The following is a 22332-nucleotide window of genomic DNA, read 5'->3' on the forward strand; positions in this document are numbered from 1 at the left end:
AGTGGGGCTAATCTTAATGATTACACTTCAGCAGAAGCAGGACCTCAGGTGATGTAATCAAAGGGTGGGGGGGCTGATCAGATTGAACCATACCAATAAACTTCTGAGAAACCCCTGACCAATTCCAAAGCTGCCCCATTAAAGCTCTCCCCATTCAATGCATCTGAATATTCAAAAACATCTGAGAAATCTCAAAATGAAGTTAGAACTTTAAATATGTGTTTTGTTTAAGAGATCCCCTAAAACACAGAAACATGTTTTAAATGATTTCAAACATTAAGGCAAACATAAACAAGTAAACAAAATTGTATCAGCTTATTGTTGTTCCTGTACGTTGTAGCAGTATAGGCTAAGTACAGTTGGAAAACGACCAGCAGACCTCGGGCAGCAAGATTAGGTGGAGATCTGAACTTCCTGGCAGTGCTGTGAGTAAATGCCAAGAGTTCTGCAGACTATCAGCCGTTATCCTGGTATACACCATGAAAATTGACCACAGTTGGAACAAATTGCTCAAGGCAGCAAAGATACTTTTAAAGATCCATTTATTTCTGGGCCATGATTGACTTACTGGTTTTCATATTTTCCATAGTTACCAAGAATGTGGTTGTGAAACTCATTACTCAGTAGTTCTGGAAATCAGTGTGCAGCTGAATAGTCTAGATCGGGGTGGCAAACCTTATACATTCCATGCATCAGTTTCTTCAAGCTCGAGTTCAGATGCGCCATACAACTCTCGTGCCCCCATAATTCTTGTAAAAATATGTTAATATAGAACACTTGCATGAGAAAATTGATGCATGGAATGTAAAAGGTTGGTCACCCCTGCTTTAGATCAACACAGGCTAGGCTTCAGCTCAGACAGTGGTAGAGTCGGTGAAGCCCTTATGATTGGAAAAGGAAATCAATGATTTATTAATAATTGGAACTTCTCAGTTAAACAGACTAAACTCTGCTAAGAACATTGCATGATGCTTTTTTCCAAAATAGATCACAATGTTGGGATTACCATATAACTGCCGGTGGAATGCCGCTCAATATGAGGAACAAATGTTAGGCAGTAGGATTCACCTCTGTGTGGTGGAGGCACATGAGCTTATGTGGACAGCTCATTCATATCCCAGTGAAAATTAGGATGGAGTCTGCCTTTACCCACCTCTGGAGCAATGTAATCAGGTGTGCCGCAGAAGGTCCCCGTTGTGTAATTGCTGTAGATGCCTTCTTTGCACATTCCAAAATCAGCCAACTTGCAGTGTCCCTCAGAATCTAACAGGACATTATCCAGTTTCAAATCTCTGCAACAGAAAACGTTAGACATTCTGTTTTTGTAATAGTTAAATCAATCATCACAGTTAAACTGAATCTGTGAACCATCAGTTTTATTGCACACTGCATGGCAAGTGAAAATGGATAAAGCTGAACCATTGTAACAACATAAAGCATCAAAAGACTCAGTAATCAGTTGGAACTGCTCAGACCACTTCATTGAGTACCTTGGCTCCACCCGCAACCAAAGGCGGGATTTCCCAGTGGCCACTCAATTCCATTATTCGATATCCCATTCCCATTTCAACGAGTCAGTCCATGGCCTCTCCTACAGTCACAACGAGGCCACTCTCAGGTTGGAGGAGCAACACCTCATATTCGGTCAGGTCAGCCTTCAACCTCATGGCACGAACATCGATTTTTCTAACTCCCAGTAATTTATCCCCATCCCCTTTCTCGCTTTTTCCATCCCCTATTCTGCAACCCCTCTTATCCTCATCTGTCAATCACTTCCCTCTGGTTCCCCTCCTCCTTCCCATTCTCCATGGTCCACTGTGTTCTACTATCAGATTCCCTCTTTTCCACCCATCACCTCCTAGCTTCATACTTCATCCACCTTCCCTCTCACCTGGTTTTACCTATCACTTGTCAGTTTGTACTCCTACCCCCTCCTTCCCCACCCCCCCACCTTCTTACTCTAGCCTCTTCCTCCTTCCTTTCCAGTCCCAGTGAAGGGTCTTGGCCTGTAACTTCGGCTATTAATTTTTCTCCTAGCTGCTACCTGACCTGTTGCGTTCCTCCAGCATTTTGTCTGTATTGCACTGTTAAGTGTTCTGTAATAACTTCAGTACAGTATTCATAAGTTCAAAGAGTAAAATAAAAGGATAATGAGTCAGGTTTCATCTCCTGACTAGTGAGTTTAACACCGATAACCACGTGGGTGTATTAATTAAATATTAAAACCTCCAAAGGCAAGTGCCGTCTAATTAATGCTGGAAACACTCAGTGGATCAGGCAGTATTTGTTGAAATAGAAATCAGATCCAAGACCCTCCAGAAGAACTGATTAATCTTCACAGATACTGCCTAATTTGCTGAGAATTTTGCACATTTTCTGTTTTTTTAACCTAAAATTTCCAGCCTGCCCTTTTGATTTTCCACCACCCAGTAATTCATTTTCAGGCTGGCGTGTGAAGAATAACAACTCCAGCAATCTACTAAAAGGCACCTGTTGCCTACAGAGGGATATGTCAGCATGCTGAAACCAAAGCTCAGTGCTGAGTAAAATCCACAACCATCCACACCTATGAAGAGACGTATGGGCCAAAGGATGTTGGTGATGTGATCACCTTTATAATAGGTGGCAAGTCTGACCATGGTATCTGCAACAGGGAAGGCCATGTTGGAGTTCTCCTCCATCACCTCCTCCCAGTGGCTGAGGAGCACAACAACACCATGAGGAATATGGAATAGAACCAACCACTTCTTTGAACTTATTAAAGTCTGACTCCATCAACCAGGAGGGACTATAGAACACCACCTATCAGGCTGCCACTCAGAAGTCTGTCTCCATTTTACTTCTGCCTTAGGCCGGCTCCTAACCACAAAGAGGCACAATAGATCGGATCTTAGTGCAGACACCCTGCGTCACTGTCTGCCAACTATGATCTTTCTCACCCTACCTCCCCTCAGTGAAGCTTCTCACAGGAGTGGAACTAATCTACAGAGCCGATGGGGAAACATTATAACTTTAAATCCATGCCAAACACAAGGTGCCCCAAACCTTAGTGGTTCAGTTGCAGTACACAGACAGTGCTTGTGAAGCTGAGCTGCAAAGTCATCTCGTTCATGAGATATACGGGGATATTGAGTCAGGTTTTCATTTCCTGATTAGCGGGTGTAACGCTGATAACCAGATTGGCATATGCATTTAATTTACAAGATGACATGTCTTAAGCTCAACAAACTCAACGTCTTTTACCTACCTGTCCTCCAACAATAAAGTTCCACAACGAGACCCCAGGTAAAGTGAAACACTTTCCATTCCCTCTTGTAGGCAACCAAGACATGGAGAAATCCGCCAATTCCAGTGTCCCTCCCCAGGGTGATATGTCCAGTTCTAAATAACACTATGTTGGCTACATTGTTCACACTGCTCCCAGGCTTAGCACCAGACTCCCAAAACAGTATTTTCCGAGCTCTGTCACGGTAAGGTGATACAAGTTGGGCAAAGGAAAAGATTCAAGGATGTTTTAAGAACGTGAGGTGGGATTGCGACATCGTGCTTAGCATAACGTTATTACAGTGCCAGCTGTAAGATCAGGTTTCAATTCCCAATGCCATCTCTAAGGAGTTTGTATGTTCTCCCTGTGACTGCATGGGTACTCTAGTTTCCACCCCAAATTCCAAAGATGTTTGGTTAGGGTTAGTGAGTTTTTGGGCTTGGTATATTGTTACCGAAAGTGTGGTGACATTTCGCAATAGACGCATGTCAAATAAAGCTAATCTTTAAATCCTTTATATAAAAAAAAAATCTTTTATCTTTAAAACCCTTCAAGTCAAGTCAGGTCAAGTTGTTTTAATTGTCATTTCAACCATAACTGCTGGTACAGTACTCAGTAAAAATTAAACAATGTTCCTCCAGGACCATGGTGCTACATTAATGAGACTTGGTTGCAGGAGAGGCAGGACTGGCAGCTCAGTGATCCAGGATTCCACTGTTTTAGATGTGATAATAAAGGGGGAGGAGTGGCATTAATAGTCAGGAAAAATGTCATAGCAATACTCAGTCAGGACAGAGTGAAGAATCTTCCAGTGAGGCTTTATGGGTGGAAATGAGAAATAAGAAGCGTAAGGCCATGTTATCAGGGCTATTTTACAGACCACCTCATGGTCTGGGGTATTTAGAGGAGCAAATTTGAAGAGAGATCGCAGACTGTTGCAAGAAATGTAAGGTTGTTATAGTAAGTGCTTTTAACTTTCCACATATTGACTGGGACTCCCATACTGTGAAAGGGCTGGATGGGAAAGAGTTTTTCAAATGTGTTCAGGAAAGTTTCCTTAATCAGTACATAGATGACCCAAATAGACAAAGTGCAATACTAGATTTATTATTAGGGAATGAGACAGGGCAGGTGACAGAAATTTGTAAAGGGGAGCACTTTTATCTAGTGATCATAATGCTAATGGTTTCAAGGTAATTATAGAAAAGAATAGTTCTGGACATTGGTTTGAGATTTCGATTTAGAGAAAAGCGAATTTTGATGGTATCAGAAAGGATCTGGCAAGTGTAGATTCGGACAGGTTGTTTTCAGCCAAAGGTGTACTTGGTAAGTGGGAGGCCTTCAAAAGTGAAATTTTGAGAGTACTTAGTTGTACGTTCCTGTCAGAATAAAAGGCAAGGATAACAACAGGTTATGGGCCCCATCTGCCAAAAGCAGAACTTCCCAGGACCAAACATTTTAATTCCGATTCCCATTCTTGTTCTGACATGTCAGCCCATGGCCTCCTCTTGTACCATGATGAGGCCTCCCTCAGGATGGAGGAGCAAAACCTTATCTGGGTCGCCTCCAACCTGATGGCATGAACATCAATTTCTCATTCCAGTTTAAAAAAAAATGCTTCCCCCTCTCCTCTTTTTCTAATCCCCAGTCTGACCTCTTACCTCTTCTCACCTGTTTATTACCTCCCCTGGTGCTTCTCTTCTGTCTGATTTTCCAATGGTCCACTCTCCTCTCCAATCAGATTCCTTCCTCTCCAAGCTTACACCTTTCCCACTCAACTGGCTTCACCTATTACCTTCTGGCTATCCTCGTTCCCCTCTCCCAACATTTTACTCTGGCATCTTCCCCTTCCCTTTCCAGTCCTGAAGGGCCACAACCTAAAACGTGTTCGTTTCTATAGATGCTGCCTGACTTGCTGAGTTCCTCTAGCATTTCATGTGTGGGAGCATTGGTTTTCGAAAGATATTGAGGCCCTTGTTAAGAAAAAGGAGGTGCGTAGCATGTACAGGCAGGGAGGGACAAATGAGGTATTTGAGGAGTATAAGAAATGCAAGAGAACAATTAAGAAGGAAATCATGAGGGCTAAATAAAGGCAATGACGTTGCTCTAGCAAACAAGATGAAGAAGAATCCAAAGGACTTCCACAGATATATTAAGAACGAAAGGATAACAGGGGACAAAATTGGTCCTCCACAAAATTAGAGTTGTAATCTATGCACGGAGTTCAAAGAGATGGGGAGATCTGAAATGGATGTTTTGTATCTGTCTTCACTCAGAAGGCATGCAGAGTCTATGGAAGTCCAGGCAAAGCAGCAGCAAAGTCATGGACTCTGTACAGATTATAGAGGAGGAGATGTTTTGCTGTGCTGAGGCAAATTCAGGTGGGTAAATCCCCAGGGTCAGACAAGATATTCCCTCGGACCCTGGGGGAGGTTATTGCAGAAGTTACAGAGCCCTAGCAGAGGTATTTAAAACATTATTAGCCAGAGGATTGGAGGATATCTAATGTTCCAGTGTTTAAGAAAGGCTCAGGAAATTGTGGGCCAGTGATCTTGACATCAGTAGCGGGAAAGTTATTGGAAAGTATTCTAAAGGATTGGATATACAAGTATTTGGAAAGATGGGGACCGATTAGGAATAGTCCATATGGTTTTGTGCATGGTAGGCTAACCATTCTTATGGAGCTTTTTGATGAAGATACCAGGAACGCTGATGAAGGCAAGACAGTGGATATTGTGCACTCAAGACTTTGGAAAGGCCTTTGACAAGGTCCCACATGGGAGTTTGGTCAAGAAGGCTTAGTTTCCTCACATTCAAGATGAGGTAGCTGATTGGATTAGACCTTGATTTCCCAGAAGCCAGAAAGTGGCAGTAGATGGTTGCCTCTCTAACTGGACGACTGTGATCAGTAGTGGGCCGCAGTTTATCGATGCAGGGTACGTTGTTGCTCAGCATCTAGATCAAGGATCTGGATGATAATATGGTAAACTGGATCAGCAGATTTGTAGATGACACCAAGACTGGGTGTGTAGTAGAAAGTAAGGAAGGCTATAAAAGATTGCAGCGGGATCTGAATCAGCTGGAAAAATGGGTCTGAAAATGGCAGATGGAATTTAATGCAGACAAGTGTGAAGTGTTGCACTTTGGGAGAACCAACCAGGATAGGTGGGCAGAAGGGCATTGAGGAGTGTGTTAGAATAGAGGGAAATGGGAATACAGATCTGTAATCCCTGGAAAATTGCATCACAGTTAGATAGGGTTGTAAAGGAAAACTTTTGGCACATTGACCTGCATCACAGTTAGATAGGGTTGTAAAGGAAAACTTTTGGCACATTGACCTTCATAAATCAATGTACTGAGTACAGGAGCTGGGATGTTATGCTGAAATTGTATAAGATGTTTGTGAGGCCTAATTTGGAGCAGTGTGTGCAGTTTTTCTACTGAGGCTGGGAGAGACTACAATGGGAGGTTATGGGGTGAGGGTGAAAGGTGAAGTATATAAGAGGAACATGAGGGGAACCTTCTCCTCTCCGGGGGGTTGTGAGAGTGTGGATCGAGCCACCAGTGGAAGTGGTGGAAGCAGGTTCTATTTCAACATTTAAGAGAAATTTGGATAGGTTAATGAATGGGAAAGGTATGGAGGGCTAAGGTTGGGGTGCAGGTCAATGGGACTAGTCAGATTAATGGTTCAGCTCTGACTAGATGGGCCAAAGGGCCTGTTTCTGTGCTGTAGTTTTCCATGATTCTGTGACTCAATGACTTATACATACCATCATCATCATGTGGTATGAGCCCAGCCATTATCAATACTCTTCAGAGATTGCATACCGGGCATCAGTGGGCACTTATGATATGCACCAGCTGCTCATACAACCATCCACTTCCTGCTCCCATGGTTTCACGCATCCCTGATCGGGGGGCTAAACCGATGCTACACTTTGCCTAAGGATGAACTGCAGGCTAGCAGAGGGAAGGAGCGTCTTACACCTCCTTTGCTAGAGGCCTATATCTACCCAGACACCCACATTTCGTATTATAATTTATTGTGCATTTCTGTATTGCACTGTACTGGTGCTGCACAATAACAACAAATTTCATGACCCAATGTAGACTAGTGATAATAAACCTGATTCTGAGTTAACATTCAAGAGCAGGCACTTTCCACATTTGCCGTGATTAGCTACACGCTCCACATGGCTGCTGTGTTTCTTGGGTTTCTCCTACAGAGCTTGGACTTGGAATGTTTATGAATAGCCTCTTTGCATTACCAGTATGTTGGAAATTTGGCTGTGGAACACATAATTACAGTCAAAACTCGTGATTGCAAGCTCATGGAAACCAGCTAGCCTGCGTTCCTGCCAGTCTTGGTGGGAAGATTGAAATGACAGCAGCTTTCCTGTAAAGACTACAAGTCTGACTTTATTCCTGAGTGAATCCATTTAAAGGGGCATTCATGAACTAGATGGTATTTATTTTTGAAATAAAGGAAACAAGATCCATTTATACTGTGGTTTTTTTCCTCAAGATGTTGGGAAACAAGTTGCAGCCAATCGGTGTACTTACTATTGTGACATAGACACATATGACAGTTTGCAGATTGAAAGACTGAAAGATCTTTCAGTCTACAAAGTTAACTGAAAGATTATAGGCCAAAAAAATTGTGGCAAAAAGCTCATGTGCACTACATGACACAATTTCACTAAAAATAACTTCCAAAAACACTTACTATCTCTTCTTTCAGTTAGTCCTGACGAAGGGTCTCGGCCCAAAATGTCAACTGTACTTCTTCCTATAGATGCTGCCTGGCTTGCTGCGTTCCACCAGCGTTTTGTGTGTGTGTTGTTTCAAGAACTTAATTTGAGTTTAAAGTTATCTCTAGTTTTCCTACCAGCTCTTCTTCATACGACGTACACGTGTTATGTGAGCAATGCGCACTATTCATGTGAGCAGCTCTTCACAATGTTTGAGGCTAGCTGTGAAGTTAGGCAATGGGAACTGGCTTCAGGCAGCTCCCCTTTAAGCAAAATACATGCCGATTGCAGCATATTCCCCTCAGGGGCCCCCCAGTCTCAAGCACCATCTTACGTCAGTCCACAAGGAAAATCGTTTCCATTGCTGAAGGGTCAATAACTGGAATCAACAGATTTCAGGAGACTGGTAAAAGAAGTTCCACAATATGAGATAAACTGTATTCATTAAGTCTTCAGAATTTGGAATTTGGGAAAGAAGCTAGGATCTGGGACCAACAGAACTGGTTTTGAAATATATTATGGGCTGAAGAACTTGTGCAGCACAGTTAAAAAGGGCAATAAGAGCAAGGAGGGAGATGTATCACAACGCAGCTTTCATGCATCTGAAGTAAATTTGGATATTGTGGTGATAAATGAGGTTTTACCCACAGAGAGGATTCTGCTGTAAAGGTGTTGTGATTGGGTACATACAGTGAGGAGGAATCACGCCACTCTTAACCAAGTGGAGTTCTGCCAATCTGGGGTGCTAAATTTCTAATCAAAGTGTTACAGGATCAGATGTTGAAATGGTCTGTGATTCCTGGCGAGGTTCCCAGTTTGTTGCCGCATCAAAGGAATCCTAAAATGTAGATTACTACACATTCGTAAGCAAGCTTAAGCAAACAAGCTGAGCTCTACTTGAATCATGTTTGACAGAGTTAAACCTTAATCACTCTGTAGAGATCACTGGTTTCTGTAAAGAATTCAGCAACTTGGGATTCATCCAACTCTCTCAATTAATTTATTAAATCTCCTTTACTATAGAATGCTAGATCTTGCACTCAGGGCAGAATTATTTAAAACCTAGAGCTGTACAAGTTTTCCATTTTCCCCACTCATCTGTCAAAATTGAATAGCAGGAAAAGACAGACTTCTACATATTTGAGGAAGAATAAGTGCTTTTTAAAAAACAATTTCTGTTGCTAAAGACAATTTCTGTCCTGCCAAAGGGTCTCCGCCTCAAACACTGACCATACTTTTTTCCATAGATGCTGCCTGGCCTGCTGATCTCCTCCAAAACGTTGTGTGTGTCTGCTGCTAAAGCATTGCTGGAGCTGCTTGGAGAGTGAATCATTTCTCTCGCAGAACGTCAGGAGAGCTCACTCTAAAAATGAACCCATTTACTAAGCGCGAACGGGTGAAGCAAGTGGAAGCTCAGACTGAAATTTCAACTAAAATTATGCACCAATGTGACAATGTGCTACAAATTCACGGTATTTTGTCTCCTTTCATCCAGGGATCTTCCTATCTGCTCCTAATGCAGGGCCCTCTGGTTCTGTTGGCACGAATTCCCACTGACAGCATTAAACACCAGGAAGTTCAGGTGACCTATCTTCTGCGGACCTGGCCCCTTGGGAAGTGGATTGTTACTATCGAATTCCACTACAACCTGAAGTCATTGTGCAACTTGAGGAGTATTTCAGTCTCACCCATCCAAACTCTGGTGCAAGTGGGAAAAAGCCAGGAAGAAGTCCTTAAGGCTAGGGGCCAAGGAAATTCCCAAATGGAGAAATGAATTGCCAATGGGGGAAGGTGGCTGCAGAAATAAGTACACACACTGGTAGACATCCACCGCCTTTTCTCCCAGGGCAGCTATGGCTAATAAAAGAGACATAATTTTAACGTGATTGGAGGAAAGTAATTCAGAGGGATAGGTTTTTGACACAGGGAGTGGGGAGTGCTGCCAGAGATGATGGTAGAGGCAGATACATTAGGGACATTTAAGAGACAGTTTGTTAGGCACATGGCGGAAAGAAAAATGGAGGGCTTGAGGTAAAAGAATTTTCTGCTGTTATAGGGACACTGTGTAAGTGAGAGCCCACGGGGAGGTTTGGTATGTTCCATATGATGGTTATATGGCCTGCCTGCCAACTTGCATGTGTCAAAGTCTGCAAGCATCAGTCCACTGCCTCTCAAGGTGGCAATGGTCAATGTAATGGGTAGGAAGTTTTCACAAGTTGATACTATCCAGTTGTGACATGGCATATGCTGCAGGCGTCACGGCAATATTGGACCATGGTGTGCCTTAAGGCTTTGACAGGGCAGTGGGATACTTTGTGTTGATCTGGGTTGAGATGGTGCCTTTTCAAGGATGTAAACTCACCTCACTTGAATAAACACCATCTTTGAAATCCCACATAAATCTGTTGGTTGCTGGCTGTGCTGCTTTGTATATATTAGCTGCTGCCTGGAATAATTTAACTAATAGATCAGAATCAGAATCAAAATTAGGTTTATTATCACTGGCATGTGACATGAAATTTGTTAATTTAGCAGCAGCACTTCAATGCAATACATAATCTAGCAGAGTGAAAAAATAATAATAAATAAAATAAAACATAATAATAAATGAAGTAAAACAATTACGTATATTGAATAGATTATTTAAAAATGAGCAAAAACAGAAATACTGTATATTAATAAAGTGAGGTAGTGTCCAAAGCTTCAAAGTCCATTCAGGAATCAGATGGCAGAGGGGAAGAAGTTGTTCCTGAATCGCTGAGTGTGTGCCTTCAGGCTTCTGTACCTCCTACCTGATGGTAACAGTGAGAAAAGTGCATGCCCTGTGTGCTGGAGGTCCTTAATAATGGACACTGCCTTTCTGAGACACCGCTCCTTAAAGACGTCCTGGGTACTTTGTAGGCTAGTGCCCAAGATGGAGCTGACTAGATTTACAACCTTCTGCAGCTTTGAGTCCTGTGCAGTAGCCCCTCCATACCAGACAGTGATGCAGCCTGTCAGAATACTCTCCATGGTATTTTCATCCTCAAAGAGGAGATCGTGCAGGCCTGGATGCAAGTTGCAGGCGGGATCACCGGATACACTTCACCTTGGACAACTGGAGGTGGGAAGTTAGCTTCTAGATTTTACCTCTACCTGAAATTTCCTTTAGCAAGTTCCTCTTGATCTTTTATGGAGGTGTGTAAAATCACAAAGGGCTTAGATAGAGTGAAGAACTAGTGAAACAAGCATTAGAGGGCATAAGCTTAAGGTGAGAGGGGAAAGATTTAAAAGGAAATTGAGGGGCAACTATATGTGGAATGAGCTGGCTGAGGAAGTGGTCAAGATAGGCACAATAACATCTTTTAAAAGACAGTTGGACAGGTACTCCGATAGGAAAAGTTTAAAAGGGCATGAGCCAAGTGCTGGCAAACGGAACTAGCTTGGATGGGACATCTTAGTTGGGAAGGACCAGCTGGGCCAAAGAGTCTTCTTTCCACACTCTATAACTCTATAAATTTATGAAGTCGTCCTTGCCTTCAGCTGTTCCTGTTCACATTGGCGGCTCAGTGGAAAGCAGGAACTTGTATCACGGACCCAACATGTAATTTCCCTGGGAAGGGAAGTAACCATGACTCCAAAATCTGGAAAAACCTGACAGCCCCTTTCAGGTGCCAACGTAGTACGTGGCTCCGCTGCTTGGATCTATTTTCCTAGAATTCAGCTTTATAGGGGCTACTAATTGGAGATTATGTGTGCCATCAAGACCTACCCAGATTCACTCTGGGCAGTGAGGTGCATCATCTGCATGGGGCATCATGTGCTCTGAGTGCTTTAAGGTACAGGTCCCACTTCAAAATCAACATTCTACTCAAAATCAATTCAAATAAACACTTTAAAACATGCCTTATGCGATTGAGTTACTAAGCTCTCATCCTTTCAAAACACTGCATGTGATTTGGCTTGAGATTGATACTGAGTAAGCCATGATTACTGCTATGGTTGAAAATGCTTACTCCACAAAATGCCACGTTTGGATGGGCAAGAACAATAAATTCTGCAAACTTTGAAATGTTCTTATTAAAAAAATTCTATTTAATGCTTCACTAAAATCTTTGGGAAAATTTTGAACAGAGCTAAATGTCAACTATGGTCGAATCAACCAAACGTATTGAATATAATCGTTCCAGCATTACTTCGGACATTCAAGCTTGTGGCTGAATGAATACTATGGTTAGATTGAGACAACTTAGATTCAATTTATGCTCTACTAACCTTTAGGCATACGAGCCAATTTGGATAATCTTTTCTCAGCAGCCTAAAAGCTGGGATTTTCTGTAACCTTGATGGACTTTTCCTCTATCTAGACTTCTATTATGCCTCTTGTGAGGAATTCAGGGAAACACGACTTTGTGGTGTGAGGGAGATGAAGTACTATTGGATAGATTGGATATGGATGATGAAGCTGTGCAAGGACCTACTCATTGCAATGTCACTGGTTTAGCAACCCTCCACTTACTTTAACCCATGGACTCGTTGACAAAGCAGACCCACCCCCCCATTCCCAAAAGAAGAAAAAAAGCTTCCTTGATTCCACTGTAGGTAACAGGTAGTAATAGATGTGTTCAAACTTTGGATAAGATGATGAAGGTGTGCAACTCCCTGAGATTTGAGAGTGTCGCGCCAACCACTACAGTATCATAGTGCCCTATCAGCTGAGTCCCTCACTCAGTTAAGGCACACTTTTCTTTGTGATAGGTATAGCTTTATCAATTAAGACCATTGACCATTGTTGGTGATTTGATTATCTTCCCCCATAACTGTCATATTGGAGCATTTATTTTAGATGACAGCAGCTGCAAGGCCTTACACATGACAGAACGACCTAATTCGCCCTCCGGTTAGTCATCCAAGCTGCTTCTGATACTCCAGCCTGCTCTGGCTTGGATCAAATGGGCTTAACTATGCATTCTGTAACTTACAAATCACATTATTACCATGTCAACCTTCACACTGCAAAGAAGATTACTGCTACATAAGAGCTGTCCAACTTCACCAAGGGTAAGCCTGTGACCAGAGAATTCAAATTTCTAAAATACAAACACCAAACTTAGAGAGACAGATTTCATTTACTTCCATAAGATATACTCAGTTGTTTCAACAAAAGTGTAATAAGACCATAGGATGCAGGATCAGAATTAGGCCATTTGGCCCATCGAGTCTGCTCTGCCATTGCATCATGGCTGATCCATTTTCCCTGTCAGCCCCAGTTTCCTGCCTTCTCCCCATATCCTCTCATGCCCTGACTAATCAAGAATTTATCAACCTCTACCTTAAATATACCCAATGACTTGGCCTCCACAGCCACCTGTGGCAATGAATTCCACAGGTTCATCACTCTCTGGCTGAAGAAATTCTTCCTCATTTCCATTCTAAAAGGACATCCCTCAATTCTGAGGCTGTATCCTCTGATCTTAGACTCCCCACCATAGGAAACATCCTCTCTATATTGCTCTATTGAGGAGTCCTGATGAAGGATCTCGGCCTCAAACATCAACTGGCTACTCTTTTCCATAGATGCTGCCTGACCCATTGAGTTCCTCTAGCATTTTGTGCGTGTTGCTTGGATTTCCAGCATCTGTAGATTTTCACTTGTTTGCCTTTCAATATTAGAATCAAATTGAATTGACTCTATTACTTACAAGATGTAAAAATCTTTACATAACTTCTCCATCTAAATGTGCAATGTGCAATTTATAGTAATTTGTAATAAATAGTATGTACAACAGGATAGTCAATACAACATAGAAATACAATTGTATCAGCATGAATTAATCAGTCTGACGGCCTGGTGGAAGAAGCTGTCCAGGAGCCTGTTGGTCCTGGCTTTTGTGCTGCAGTACCATTTCCTGGATGGTAGCAGCTGGAACAGTTTGTGGTTGATATTCAATAGGTTTCAATGAGGTCACCCCTCATTCTTCTGATTTCCACTAATAAAGGGCACTTATATTTTATATTTTCTTAGATTGCAGAAAGAGGCCCTTCAGCCCTCTGAGTCTATGCCATCTCTCAGAATGTTCTCATCAATAGCATTCTTACACTTCCCAATAACATATTCTCAGATGTTCATCAACTCCTCTGTCACCCAACTATCACTGGGGTAATTTGCAGTAATTAGCCAAGCTACTGACCAGTGCATCTTTGGTATGTGGAAGCAAACAAGATTTGGGATGAGGAAGTTAACAGGAGCATGTAGGGAAACCCATATGATCACTCAAACTCCATACAGTCTCACCAAGCTCTTGTGTCTCCACGTTATTGCTCCTTTGTGAAATCTCTTCAAAGTATGCCCATTTTCCTCTGTTCTTTGACAGGAGTTTTGCCAGTCCCTCCCTCTGTTGCTCCTCTGTGGTTTCCAGTGCTCTCCTCATCTTTGCCATTTATCATCTTCCTTACTTACCAGATTGCAGAATCTACCCCCCTGTTATCTCCATTTATTATCTCTCAGCCTTTGTCTTTGCCCCTCCCTATCTGACGCCATCTGCCTATTATCCCATTCCTCACCTGGTCCCATCTATAATTTGTCAGCTCCTGTCCCTTGTTCCCTCTCACCTCTTTGCACTATCTCCCTCTACACTCTCAATCCTGCTGCAGGGTCTCAACCCAAAACCTTGGCCACCCTTTTATCTCCACAGATGTTGCCTGACTTGCTGAGTTCCTCTAGCAGTTTGCTTTCTGCTCCAGATTCCTCAATCTGCAGTTGTCTGTGCCAACATTGTATCTGATTGCTGGAACTGTGCAGTAGCAGCACTAACTGCTGTCCCACTACTCTTGTTCAAGTGGCTTTCTCAGGAAGACCTCTGACGGTGTCACATAATGCACAGTAATAATGAAAGAGCTGGTCATTGACTCTAGGAAGGGCGGTGACTCATGTACTCTTGTTTACGTCAAAGGTGCTGAAGTAGAAGGGCTTCAAGTTTCTAGGAGTGAACGTTACCAATATCTTGTCTTGGTCCAACCACGTGGACATCACGGCCAACGTGTAGAATGCCTCTCTTTCTCGGGAAGTTAAATACATTTGGCATGTTCCCATCAAACCTTACCAAGTTAATTTCTGCACCATGGAAAGCAACCTATCTGGGTGCATGGCATGACAGCTTTGCCCCAGACTGCAAGAAACTGCTGAGAGTTGTGGACACAGATCCTCTCTGTGGAACTCTGACTAAGTTAAACAACCAGTATAATCAAAGACATTATGGATATTCTCTCTCTCCCTCCTCCCACTGGGCAGAAGATACAAAGACCTGAAAACATATATCACCCAATTTAAGGACAACTTCTACCCTGCTGTTATAAGGCTATTGGATGGTTCCCTGTTAAGATAAAATGGACACTTGACGGCAGAGTCTATCTCATTATCATCTTGCATCTTATCATCTACCTGCACAGCACTTTCTCTGCAGCTGTTACAATTTATTCTGCATTTTGCTATTATTTTACTTCGTACTACCTCAATGAACTCAATAATGAATTGATCTCATAGAGTCAGGGTCACAGAGAAACACAGCGCAGACACAGGCTCTTTGATCCAACCAGTCCATGCCAACCACGATACCTGCCCAGCTAATCCAAGACTCCTGTATTCAGCCCATATCTCTCTAAGTCTCACCCTTCCATATACTTATCGAAGTGCTTCTTAACTGATACTCTTGTAACTGCCCCTGGCAAGTCATTCCACATACTGACCACCCTCTGCATGGAAAAGTTGCCTCAGGTCACTTTCAAAACTTTCCATCTCACCTTATATCTATCCCCCCCAGTTTTCATCTCCCCTACCCTGGGGAGAAGACCTCCCACCATAACTATGTTCTCATAATTTCATGGTACAAAGACAAGCTTTTCTTTCTTTCTCAGACCTTGGGACAAAAACGTCGGGAGAAATTTAGAATCGGTCAACCTTTCAACTGAATCATGATCCTTCCCAGGCAAGGAGAAGAAAGAATACTTCCAAATGGAATAATATTCACTGTCCATTTGTGAGAGTTTCCAGGTCAAAACATCTGATCTTCAATTCTTCTTCATTCAACAGAATGTCCCAGTTATTTTGCAAGCTGTGTATCTGTATGAACAGCATTCAAGACGTGCTTTTCACTGTACCTTGGTACATGTGATAATAATAACCTAATTCCAAATCAAATTCCTTGTGTATGTCTTTACTACACACAGCAAAACTTCTTTCATTGTTATAATAGGCAACGTCTGAATAGATTCACTAAATCAATGCCAGGACAATCAAGTAAGACCATAAGGCATAAGAGCAGAATGGCCACTTGTCCCATTGAGACTGCTCCACCATTCTATCATGGCTGATTTATTATCCCTCTCAACTCCAATCTACTCCCTTCAAGAACCTTTCAACCTTCGCTTTAAATAAACTCAATGATTTGGCCTCCACAGCCATCTGTGACAACGAATCCCGCAGATTCACCACCCTCTGGCTAAAGAAATACCCCCTCATCTCTGTTCTAAATAGACATCCCTCTATTCTGAGGCTGTGCCCTCTGGTCTTAGACTCACCTACTCTCAGAAACATCCTAAACACTTCCACCTTGTCTAAGCCTTTTAATATTCAATAGATTTCAATGAGATCCTCTCTCATTCTTTTAAACTCCAGCGAGTACAGGCCCAGAACTATCAAACACTCCTCAGTTATTAATCCTTTCAGTCTTGGAATCATTCTCATGAACCTCCTCTGGACCCTCTCCAATGCTAACCACATCTTAATTTAGATGAGGGGCCAAAAACTGCTCACAATAGTGTGACCAATGCCTTGTAAAGCCTCAACATCACATCCTTGCTCCTATATTCTAGTCCTCTTGAAATGAATGCTAACGTTCTTCGATTGTCTTTGATCTGACAGAATAAAACAGCAGCTTATTATATAAAATTGGAATTGAACCAATAATCAGACAGGCCCTGACAAAGTCCAACCCAAAAGCCTCAAAGGAATATAATCTAATTTAATTCATGGCAGTATTAACTGAACTCCATTCTCTATCTTAATTTGCCTTCAATAAACAAGAACAAAAACAGGTTTGAACTTTCTAGTTTTCTATGCATTCCTGGTATCAGACTGAGAATTAATAGCAATGCCTTAACACTCATCATCAAAGGGCAAAGAAAAAAGTAGAGAAACGGATGAGTTCATATTGGAAACTTAGGATAAAACTTGCAAATATATGGTTGAGGAGCAGAAGGCCACTGTTGCCACTTTGTTTTTCAATGAAATGGTAGCTGATCTGACTCTAACCTCAATTCACATTCCTGCCTGCTCTTTCTGTTTTCCATATGCTTGCATATTAAGGTTCTATCATCCTTGCCTTAAAATTGTTCAAATTCTCTGCTTCCACTAGCCTTTGAGGAAGAGAGTTCCAATAATTTATGACCCTGAGCAGAAATTAAAATCACCCAATCTTTATCTTGAATGGGTGATTCTATGAATAGTAACCACCCCCTCCCCTGCCACCACACATGAACTCTTCTGTAAGTTAAAAGCATGTTTTCTATACACAGCCTGTGGCAATTTTTCTGGATACACAGATAGATACTGGCAGGGGTCAAAGATTTCCACTGTGCATCAGGAATTGATTATTTCCTACTAACCTACCCCTCCAACTTTCTTCACAGTCAACACAATATCCGTTCATTTAACTGGACTGGAAAATCAGAGGCCAGAGGACCAATTCCAAGATGATTTCAGCCCCAATGAACTCAAGCACCAAACAGATGTCAAGATGAGGCAGAGGGTTTAAATGGAAAATGCTGGCCTCTCAATTGAACAGGAAGAGTGAAGAAACTTGCAAAATCATTCATAGAGATGTTTAGATGATAGCTTGAGAAACTTGTTCTGGTGATGATAAAGAAATCTTGTATGAGTATGAACAAAGGTAAAAGGAGAAAGTGCCATCCATTCCTTGACAAAATAAAACACTTAAATCCTGAGGAATTCTTTCTCCACAGTAACCTTGTACATCAAACAGCGAACCTGCTTTGTGCATAGCCCACGGCTAGCATATTTAAAATCAGTAGTAATGGAAAGTAACAGCATTAATTCATAATTGTTGTACACTGAAGAGCAGCTACTTAACAGCACTCATTTGAGTATTCAACATCATGACTAGTCAGATTTATCACCAGCAAGTGAATAATCTGAATATAACCATGGTGAGTAAACGTGTGAGGAATTTGACAAGAGACGGGGAGAACCGCTGGTAAGGTCACAGAGGAGTCATGTTCTCAATGAATGGTGGAAAGGTTTTGATTGTCAATTAGCTTTCTCCTGTTCTTACAACACAGATTAAAACCAACCATCTAAAGAAGCCATGGGTAAATGAGCTGTTACAAATTGGAATGCTCTCTCCGACAACTTGAATCTTCGTTTGAAAAGGAGGCACTTGAAGGGCCACATGAGCAGGCAAGCAAGGCTAACTGGTAATTCTTTCAAACAGATGGTACAGGCACATTTTACATAAGTCTGGTGTGGCACTTTGTCATACAGATTCGACAGGGAATCAGAATCAAGTTTATTACCACTGCCATATGTCACAAAATTTGTTGCTTTGTGGCAGCAGCACAGTGCGGGACTTAACAATTACTATAAGTCACCAAAATAAATGAACAGTGCAAAAGAGAAATAATGAGGTTGTGTAATGGTCCGTTCAGAAATCTGATGGTGGGTGGGAGGGGGGGGTGTGGGGAAGAAACTGTTTCTAAAACAGCGAGTGTGAGCCTTCAGGCTCCCATCTCTCCTCCCCAATGGTAGTAACAAGAAGAGGGTATATATGCATGGATGGTGATGTTCCTTCATGATGGTTGCCAACTTCTTGAAGCACTGTCTCTTGAATAGGTCCTTGATAGTGGGGAGGGTTGTGTCCGTGATGGAGTTGGCTGAATGTACAATCCTCTATGGCTTCTTGCGATCCTGTGCAATGGAGCCTTCACACCAGGCTGTGATGCAGCTCGTCAGAATGCTCTCCACTGTATATCTGAAGACTCTTTGGTCACATACCAAATCTTTTCAAATAAGAAAGCCACTGGTGTGCCTGCTTTATGAGTGCATCAATGCACTGGGCCTAAGGTAGATCCTCTGAGATACTGATGCCCAAGAACTTGAAGCTGCTCAATCTTTCCACCACTGACCCCTCTATGAAGCCTTAAATGTTTCTCCTGACCTCCCCTTTCTGAGGTCCACAATCAGTTCCACGGACTTGCTGACGTTGAATACCAGGCTGCTGTTGTGACGTCACTCAATCAGCCGATCTACTTCACTCCTGTACACCTCCTTGTTGCCATTAGAGATTCTGCCAGCATCAATGAATGTATAGATTCCATTTGACCTGTGCCTAGTCACATAGACATGAGTGTAGAGAAAGCAGAGCAGTGAGCTAAACATGCATTCTTAAAGTCACCAGTGAGGAGGAAACATTAATACTGATCTGGACTGTCATCCCATGATAAGGAAGTTAAGGATCCAATTGCACACGGAGTTACAAAGGTCTAGGTTTTGAAGTTTGTTCACTGGTACTGACAGTACTGTTGAGCTGTGATCAATAAACAGCAGCACGACATAGGTGCTGCTGTTACCCACATGCACCAAAGCTGAATGGAAAGCCAGTGAAATTGCATCCATTATAGACCTGTTGTAACAGTAGGCAAATTGCAGTGAGCAAAGGTCCTTGCTCAGCCAGGAATTAATTCTAGCCATGACCAACCTCTCCATTAGAGTAGATGTTCATGTTACCAGGCAACAGCCACTGTGGCAGCTCAACCTGCTCTTTTTAAGCATGTATATGATTGATGCACTTTTAAGATAATTGAGAACCTCCAGCTCGAAGGCATACACTCACTCACACTGGTCCCGATGAAGCCTATGACCGCCATGGCATATCCACTCAGATCCATAGGTGAATCCCTGAATACCGCCCAGTTCACTGATTGAAAGCCGTCCTGCAAATGCTCCACTACCTGTCTTGATCAAATCTTCAATGCCCTCATCACCGATGCTGTGGTCGTCATCTCTGTCTATATGTCTGAAGCACAGCCAGGTGATCAAGCTCGCCAAAGTGTGGTCATGGGACGGCACGGTAAGTGAAAGTGTAACAGTGATCAAATGTGTTGGTTACTCTGGTTCTGAACATTAGCATCTATGTCTCATAAACATCAACCAAATGTTCAACGAGACAAAGTCAGTTGCATGGTGCCGTGATAAACGTTTGTGGGAGGGATGAGCCGAAGGTGAAGAGTGAAGGTGGGGTAGGGGTATGGGGGCAGTGAGTCAGCCTTTATTCCAAGAGGATTTGGGGGAAACTTTCCCATTTCACTTTTGGATTGAGACATTTTATCATCTGAAGGAAAGCAGTGGAAAATAAGTAATAATTTATACCAACCAATCTCTTTACCCCTATCATGGTATGCAGTAAAAACTCAACTAGTGCTTTAGGAACAGCTTCTTCCCCTCTGACATCTGATTCCTAAATGGACATTGAACCCTTAGACACAACCTCACTTTTTCAATATACTGTATAGTATTTCTATTTTTTGCATGATTTTAATCTACTCAATATATGTATACTGTAATTGATTGACTTATTTATTTATTATTATTTTATATATATTTTTTTCTTCTATATTATGTATTTGTCAGGGCACTGGAGCAGGGATCCAATCGCAGACCCAGTACTGTGTACACAGTGATATTAATTGAGTAACAAATCCCAATGTGCAAATAAAGTCAGCATCACAGTTCAGGCAGAGATCAAAACATCCAGAGAAATCCAAAAACTAGAATCAGGAAATAAGCAGAGTCAATATTCAGACGGACAGAGTAAAGATACAAATCCTGGAAAGGCTCAGTAAAATTCATTGGCACAATCTGGCAACAAACAGGTGAAAACACAGGACTGAAATGCACTGAGCAATAAACAGAGAGGCAGATGATAGGTGGAGCACAATGAGACACAGGTGGCAGCAATACAGGTAATAATGAGAAACAGGTGAGAGACGGAGTACTCAGTGATACAGGGGCCAGAGTAGAGCAGGAGCAGGGACAGGAGCACGAGCACATGGGGCATGAAAACAAACAAGAGCACATGGCAACACAAAACCTCAGACTGATGGCTGGGGGAAAACACACAAAAAGACAAAGTTCAACTGGAGGTACTGACAGTATTGCATTGAACTGCTGCTGCTAAGTTAACAAATTTCACGTCACATGCCAGTGATAATAAACCTGATTCTGATTCTGAAATTCCTGACTATGATGCAGGTAGGCTACAGCTAGGATGAGCCTATCTAGTATTTTATCGTGCCCTAAAATTGATCTCAGGTGAATCTTGACAAGATAGGAGGAAATTCTGATAGTTTTTCATTTGGATTCCTGTATCAGGAAGTTCAGGGATGTAGACAGGATTTGGGAAGATACATTGCTCTGTTAGAATAATTACCATTGTGTAAGAGTTTGCCATTACTCATTGTCTAAACTCTCACAAACCAAAATGTCTCACAGGGTTTTGTCAGAATCTGTGAATTAGACATTCAACTGAATCACTAACTAAACAGAAAAGGAAAATTGCTGAACAAACAAAAATATACGGATATGGACTTAGGAGGTGGAAAGAAGGACTACTTTGCCCCTTTCCTACACTAACCTTCATCCCTTCATTTAATTATCATCTAAAAATTAATGAATCTCTGTTCAGATTATGCTCAGCAACTGAGCTGCCAGAGGCTTCTTGAGAGAGAAAATTCTAAGCCTACCTCTGGATGAAGAAATATTTTCTTATTTCAGTCCTGAATGGTTAATCCTTTATTCTGAGATTGTGATCCTAAGTTTGTGACACCCCAACTGGGAGAAATATTAACTTTGGACCTACTCTACCAGCTCTTACCTTCTACGCTCAGGTTATGGACCCAATCTGCTTAATCTCTTCTCCAATTATTAACACACCATTCCACAAATCACACAAAATGCTGGAGGAACTCAGAAGGTCATGCAGCTTATAACTAAAGATGCTGCTTGACCTACTGAGTTCCTCTAGCATTTTGTGTGTGTTGCTCAAGATTTTCAGCATCTGCAGAATCTCTTGTGTTCCTTAATTCAATATGGTGAATTATGCACTCCTTCTGTTTCAAGTATATCTATCATTAGGTGGGTAGCTCAGACCTGCACACAAAATTTGAGGTGTGTTCTTCTTAGATGTCTTAATTCTTTAAAAACCATAAGACCATAAGATAGAAGAGCAGAATTAACCAATCGAATTTGCTCTGGCATTTCATCAT

General features: G+C 42.1%; 1 protein-coding gene across 7 annotated transcripts in view; it reads right to left on the reverse strand.

Annotated features, from left to right (window-relative positions):
- Positions 1-22332, reverse strand: part of prkcha (protein kinase C, eta, a) — a 402904-nt gene that overhangs the window by 18940 nt on the left and 361632 nt on the right. For all 7 annotated transcript variants that reach the window (XM_073039531.1, XM_073039533.1, XM_073039527.1 and 4 more), the window contains one exon: positions 1154-1292. In XM_073039531.1, coding sequence (XP_072895632.1) covers positions 1154-1292 — 139 coding nt within the window. The remainder of the gene's footprint in view (positions 1-1153; positions 1293-22332) is intronic.

This window comes from Hemitrygon akajei, chromosome 3 (genome assembly GCF_048418815.1).
Source record: "Hemitrygon akajei chromosome 3, sHemAka1.3, whole genome shotgun sequence".
In the NCBI taxonomy this organism is placed as follows: domain Eukaryota; kingdom Metazoa; phylum Chordata; class Chondrichthyes; order Myliobatiformes; family Dasyatidae; genus Hemitrygon; species Hemitrygon akajei.